The 7,695-nt window shown below is 35.6% G+C and overlaps 1 protein-coding gene across 1 annotated transcript; it reads right to left on the bottom strand.

Annotated features, from left to right (window-relative positions):
- Positions 1 to 618: 618 nt before the first annotated feature.
- Positions 619 to 5,373, bottom strand: LOC126720696 (elongation factor 2-like). Its single transcript, XM_050423448.1, has 4 exons — positions 5,327 to 5,373; positions 4,028 to 4,102; positions 3,831 to 3,918; positions 619 to 3,298 (listed from the first exon to the last, which is right to left on the bottom strand). The coding sequence occupies exons 2-4, from the start codon at positions 4,028 to 4,030 to the stop codon at positions 858 to 860; spliced, it is 2,532 nt and encodes an 843-aa protein (XP_050279405.1). The 5' UTR covers positions 4,031 to 4,102; positions 5,327 to 5,373; the 3' UTR covers positions 619 to 857.
- Positions 5,374 to 7,695: the final 2,322 nt, after the last annotated feature.

Raw genomic sequence — 7,695 nt, 5'->3', positions numbered from 1 at the left:
CATTATATACTAATCTCAACAAACAAAAAATTACACGTGTTCAAAAAATCTCATAATCTTTGATTGTAAGTACCCTCTGTTCTTTAATGGGCAAAGTTTAAGGTCAAAGGAACCTTGGTTGCAGACACAGAACTAAGGACAAGAATAATTGTTGGCTGATGCCACTCAGCCATCACAACAAAAAACTTTCAATTCAGAAGCTATCAAATCTACATAAATATTTTTTTAAGTCCTATTCTGCATTACTACCCTGAAAGGGGTAAAGAGGAATCTCCTGATCCAAGTCTATCAGTTGAGACATTGGAACATCGGTAACGTTTATAGGAGATCCTGGTATCACATCAAAATAAGCTTGAATAAAAACACTTGACTTACTTATGTTAGAGTTTCATGAATTAATCTAACCCTTCATCTTTTCTCAGGACAAATAATTTCAAAGAGCCACCACAACAGTAGCTAGAAAGCACTGATCCTCGTCAGAATCTTAACAACACAAAACAAACAATACAAAGATTAAAGATTTCAGAATCATAGGAAGCTTTGGGGTAAAAATCAGTCAAACAAGAAAAATGTGCATTGATCACTTTCTCAGAAATCCAGAACATTAGACAATCCACATAAGTATCAAAAATAAAATCATTTATATAAATTAACACGCTTTAAAGATGTAAAATGACAAATCACCACCTGGTTTTGAAAGCATCTAAAGTTGTAAACCAAACATAACATGAAAAAAATAAAAACTGTTATCCCTCCCAACTCAATTGGTGGTAACAAAATTGAAAAGAAACCAGAGAACATAAATGCAGCAGTCTGAAAAGCAACTATAGTTGGTTGATAACAATGTGAGAAATTATTTATAACTTGTCCTCATAGTCAGAAAGAGGGGTCATCTGCTCCTTCAAGCCCTTCCTCTGGCGGATATCTGTTACAAGCTGCGCAGCTACAGATCCAGCTTCCAATGGATCAGAGGACACAATGTCCCAATGATCAAACACACACTGGGGGAAAGCCTGCCCTGAGGTTGCAGCTCTCAAGTCTTGAGAGAATCCAAAAGACTCTTTAACAGGTAGGTATGCCTTGATGTTGTAAAGAGGTGTACCAGGCCTCTGCATTTCCTCAAAAACATGTCCACGTTTCCGGTTAAGAACACTGTAGATACCACCAAGTGCCTGCTCAGGAGCTTGAATCTCCACCATGTACACAGGCTCAAGAAGCCTGGGCTTGGCAGTCAACTGGGAAGCATAAATAACCCTCCTGGCAGTAGGAATTACCTGACCACCACCTCTGTGGATGGCATCAGCATGAAGCACGACATCACAGACTTCAAAACAGATACCTCTCATGTTTTCTTCAGCCAATGCACCTTCCTTAGAAGCCCACTGAAACCCAGCAACAACAGAATCCTTAATTTCATTGAGGTACTGGACTCCCTTACACATATCAACCACCATATTAGGTCCAGTAGTCTCAGGGCCAAAACACCAGATTTTCTTTGCAAGATCCTTATCCCAGCCAAATTCCTCAGCCAAGATTTTGGAACGAACTTTAGGATCATCCCTTGGACCAATACGGCCGTCATCAATGGCCTCTGCAAGCCCCTCTTCCATGGGCCGTGCTTCCATGTACAAACGGTTATGCTTGTTGGGTGACTTGCTCATCACAACACGGGATGACTTATCCAGGACTGTCTCACGGAAGGACACAATAGGGTCAGTCTTTGATATCTCCGCTCCACCCATGAAATCATCCTGCAAATCCTTCAAACAGATCTCAAGGTGGAGTTCTCCTGCACCTGCAATGATGTGCTCTCCAGACTCTTCAATAGAACATACAACCATAGGATCTGACTTGGCCAAACGTTTCAAACCTTCAACAAGCTTGGGAAGGTCAGATGCAACCTTGCATTGAACAGCCACACGCACAACAGGTGACACAGAAAACTTCATGGCTCGGATTGGGTGTGCATCAACCTCCTTCTCATTTGTCAAAGTAGCATTCTTGGTGATATATTGATCCAATCCAACCAAAGCAACTGTGTTACCACAAGGCACATCCTCAACAGTTTCCTGCTTCTTCCCCATCCAGATAACAGTTCTCTGCACACTTTTAAGATAAAGGTCCTTCTTTTCCCCAGGGACAAAGTTTGGACCCATAATTCTAACCTTCAAACCTGTGGAGACCTTGCCAGAGAAGACACGACCAAAAGCAAAGAACCTACCCTTATCTGAGGCAGGAATCATTTTTGATACATAGAGCATGAGGGGCCCTTCAGGATCACAGTTCCGGATAGCACTAGCATAACTATCATCAAGGGGACCCTCATACAAGTTTTCAACGCGATACTTTTGGGCTGTGGAAGGGGATGGAAGGTGAAAGATCATCATTTCCAAGAGGGCACTACTTGCTGGCAGCCAGTTCTGCATGACACGCTTCATCAACGGCTTCCCCATCAACTCCTTCTCTTCTGACTTCATGGTAACACCAAGCTTTGCCAGCATAGGCCACAACTTATCCTTCTGATCATTCATACAAGTGTTGATTATCTGCTTGATAGGTTCATAACAGAACTGAACGAAACCACGCTTGCAGGTAGGAGAGCCAGTGTTCTTAGTTGTCCACTTCTTGGTAGCAGGATCAAAGAAGTTCTCACCCCAGAGTCGTTCCATCATCTTGGACTCATCAACTCCAAACTTGGAGGCATACATCTTGGCAAAATTGGTTAGAGTAAAAGCCCAACCATGCAAACCAGCAGAGAAAGCAACTGTGCCTTTCTCAGGGTATACCTGAACATCACCAAGAAGGGGATCTTCATATGTGGCCATGATGACATTTGCATTCTCAATAACCTTCTGGAATGATGTGTAAGCCTCCTCTCCATCAACCTGGAGCTCCAGGAAGCACCGGTCCATCTTGTTAACTGTCAAAACAGGTCTAATCCTCTCTCCCAGGGCTTGTCGGAGCACGGTTTCTGTTTGAACACAGACACCCTCAATACAATCAACCACAACAAGAGCACCATCAGTAATGCGAAGAGCAGCTGTGACCTCAGATGAGAAGTCAACGTGCCCGGGGGAATCAATGAGATTGATCAGGTACTCATTTCCATTACGCTCTCCCTTGTAGCTCTTTAGAGACTCACTACTCATCTCGTAATAGAGAGAGATACCCGTGGATTTGATGGTGATTCCACGCTCTGCCTCGTCAGCACGGGTATCTGTCATGCGGACATCACCAGCAACTTCCTGAGCAATGATACCAGCAGCCGCCACAAGGGAATCGGTAAGTGTTGACTTCCCTGAATTTGTTTTAAATACATCATCAGAACTTGTGCCAAGAAAACACTCCACATAACATAATAAAAGGATATAAGCCATTCTAAAGAAAGTATGGCAATAGTTAAAAGTCACAATATTACATAACATTACGAGGAAATCAACTAAAAAGATAACCATAATGCAGGTATTCGTGCCAAATCAAAAATACTCACTGAAGTAGCAACACATAGTTAACAGCATCATTGTTATACATAGATCAAAGACTTAAAAACTAAAATCAAATTGTGTTTCAAAAATGAAGAGGTAAAAATTAAAATCAACATATCTCTTGACTGTAATGGAAAAACATCCCAATTTTGCATGCTACAGTTACTAACTACTATGCCTCCAACCACCAATGACAATTTTATTACTAGACTAGTTGTTTCTTGCAAGAAAAAATAGATTAGTTAGAGAAGCAGAAATAAAATCCACATCAATGCAATATTTAGAAATTGAAGTGATCTCTAACTAAATTAGATCTAATAACCCAAAGTACAATAGAAACTATACCATGATCAACATGTGCAATAACAGACATGTTACGAATGTTCTCCTTCAGGTCCATAATCCTGCGGAGCTCATCAGCAGTGAACTTCACCTGCAAGCATCAAGTATATTTCTCCATTCAGATAATACAAAGCGAAAAGAATAAAATCGGCAAGGGAAGTACTGAAGAAGCCAGATATAATAAGATACAAATCACGTACCATCTTGGCTAGCCTTTAATGTGACACAAAAAGTATTTGCACAGAGAGTTCTTACTCCAAGAATCAAATTAACACCTGCCCACCCAAACGATAACTTTGTCACATTTAAGTACCAAGTACATAAACAAATTTATGGTTAACATAGTTATACTCTTTTTTTCTTTTTCTAATAAGAACACAAAGTGGCAATTCTTGAAAAATTAAGACACAATAGAGTGGGAATATATATATATATATATATATATATGTGTGTGTGTATGTGCGTGCATGCTATTCATGTATGGGCATATTTAGTGTTTATTTTAAGCTTTCAAATTACATGGCAAACAATGACATAGGACATGACATTTTTTGAAATATTAAGACAATAAGATGGGGATATATATATACACACACACATACAATAATGCAAGGCGTCTCTTGGGATTACATTATAATCTATTCAACATTAATAACCACAAATAATAACAAAAAAAACCCTCACAAACATTAATAACAATAAGGTCCACAATAGGACTACAAATCATAGTCACCAATCAACAATCTAAGCAACAAGTTTCCAAATACTTCTCATAAAAATTATATTGAGCTCAATAATATCATACATACCTCATAATTTACGAAAGAATAAATAACAACATCAAAATAGGCCAACCCATCATAGAATCACCACTCAACAATCTAAAAGAGCAAGCTTCCCACAGCCTCTCACAACAATTATATCGATATCGATAATATTATACACACCAAAATTTACGAAAGAATAAATAGCAATATCAAAATAAGCCAACCCATCATAGAATCACAGATCAACAATCTAAAAAAACCAAGCTTCATATACCCTCTCACAACAATTATATATTGATTTCAATAATATTACACACACCCCAAAATTTTATATTATATATTGTAACTTCGGACATATATAATATATTATTATAAAGCATAGTTTTGTCCACAACATGAGAACACAAACAAAGAACAATTTTTTTATAAGATTCACACAGAGACAAATTTATATAATGTATAATATAAGAAGAATATTCCAAACAACAATATAAATCATTATAAAACGCTAAAACAAAACGTGGGTTTTGTAAATCTGAGGCTAAAAAACACGACAAACATGCATATTTGTTAAGAATCATTAACAAGACATTATCGTTTTAGATCTTTAACAAAAAGAACACATGAAAAACAAGAAAAACAAAACATACATAAAACTCTGGCTCTGTTTGGAAGAACACACGAAAAGGAAAAAGAATTTGAAGAGAGAGTAGAGAAGAAGAAGACGAAAACCTGAGAGAGAAGGGTTTGTTGTTGCCTCCTCGAATTTTTGTTTTGTGTCTGAGAGAATAAAAAAAAAGGTGATGAGAGTGAGCTATTTATATACGTGTGTGTGAGGAAGTAGGACCGCCTAGGGTTTCGTACTGCTGGGCCAATAATATGGGCTTTCTGACCCTTATTTCGCTTTTCTCTGTCTTCTGTGGGCTCCATGTTCAAAAATCCTAATTTACTTAATTAGATGAAGAAATATAAATTAAAAAAGATAATATATATTACCGAAGCATATGCTGACGACCTTGTTTCTAACCCACCCCCCCCAAAACTTGAAAAACTTTAGAGTTGAGACGCACACAGCCACATCCATAAAACCTGAATATCTAGCCACCCTTGCAATTTGGACCTTATTCACCAGCCATAGCTAAGGAAGTCCTTACCATACCATACTGGCCGATATTTTTTGTTCTAGCCAATGAACTGATATCAAATTACCTCTAAAACGTACCACTTGATACTGGACTGTATCAGAAAATCTAAATCCCGCAGTACAAAATATATATATATATATATATTAGCGGCAGAACTCACGTTGATGTGATTAGCACGTTTCCAATTGTCATCCCCACGTTGCCGGCCATCTCCCTCTCCGACTCCTCAAGTTTTCTCAGTCCACCCCTCCCTTTCTTCTACTTCTTCGCTTTGGTAGTTTGGTTGGACCGTCATTTATTTTTCTTTTGTTTTATGTGGCTCTTGGTTTATGAGCTAATGTGAATTCACTGTGTTGTCTTTTTTTTTTTTTTTTTTCCTTTTTTTTTTTTTTGGTAGAACTGTTAGATATTTCATTTGGTAACAAAAAGAATGTGTTTATTATTATACATTGTTATCATCCAAATCCAATTGATTATATCACCACGTTTATTATTATTAATGCTGAAATTTAAGTACTAATAGATAGGTATATTAGTTAAAATATGCACATATAATTTTAAGTATTTATATAAACTTTAATTAATAAATATTTAAATATATTCAAAGTCTATATAATCCTATCAAATGAATTCAATTAAATTCAGTTATTTAGTTTACAATTTCAATCTAAATTTTCTAGTTGAATTTTATATTTACCCTCGCAAAACCTATAATAGCTGGAAATTTTAAGGCCTTTACACACATGAAGAGAGTCTAGCCTCATCACCATTAAGCAAAATAAATACTTTTAATTTTTATTTAACTATCCCGTGCATCGCACCGGTTAGTGACTAGTTTTAAAATAAAATTATGGTATACAAAAAATTAACTTTCGTTGGAAATTTTTTTTTTTAAAGAAAAAAAAACGTTGGTATATATATTATAAATTTGAAAGAAAAAAAAAGGTGGGCACAACTTATATATAGGATTACAAATTATTTCACAACTTTTTTGTTACAATTGTGGTATGGCAAAAAATGAGTAGAAGAGAAAAAAATTGTCGATTCATATGTAAGTGGTAGACAACTACTCAAAGTCTGCCACATCAGAGTTATGGTAAAAAATTGTGAAATAGTTTGTGATCTTAGAACCACTCAATTAAAAAAAAAAGTGTTAATAAAATTTTATTTTGAAAAGATTTATTCTACCAAAATTATTGCGTCTTAACTTTTAAGATAATAATTTTGTATTCATTATGAAAAATGCAAATCTACTTACTTTTTTACAAAATATTTTAGTATTAAGGGAGTCATTTATTATTACCATGAAATTAAAATAATAATAATAACTATTATTATTATTATTATTGTTATTATTAAGAGGGTAAAATCACATGTATATATGAATTCTTAAAAACAAATAAATAAAGAACACAAGTACAAAGAATTCCTTATACGCATTGTTATTTTTGGTAATTTATACCTCAAACTCAAATTTTGATCAGCATTCACCAAACACTCAACTTTTTCCAAAAAAAAAAATGACAGCTTTTACTAAACACTCTGCTTATAAAAAAAATATATATACAATTTCATACCACACTATTTAAAACCACTACTTTTTCAAAAAGCACCGTTTCAAAAAGTTTAACCAAACTCACACTTGTTGATAGTAGGTACTGTCTTAACAGCTGTAAAAGCTATTTAATTTATAAAAACCAGCTTAGTCCTTTCCTTTTCTATGAAATACTATTTTTAGAGTAATAAAAATACATTAACATGTCATGAATTTTATTGTCCAAGGTGTTTGTCTTTTCTAGAATAATTCTATTAGGTCATGACTGAGAGGAGTCCTCCCAACCAATGAATGATGTCACTTATGCAGGTGCATGAGTTAGCTTCTCAATCACCACAAATAAAATTAATAAAATAAATAATTCACCAATTGATGTCACATTTGTATAGGTGGCAATATTT

Source organism: Quercus robur, chromosome 4 (genome assembly GCF_932294415.1).
Source record: "Quercus robur chromosome 4, dhQueRobu3.1, whole genome shotgun sequence".
In the NCBI taxonomy this organism is placed as follows: domain Eukaryota; kingdom Viridiplantae; phylum Streptophyta; class Magnoliopsida; order Fagales; family Fagaceae; genus Quercus; species Quercus robur.
Note: the sequence above shows the minus strand (reverse complement) of the source record. Positions and strands in the feature narration are given on the sequence as shown.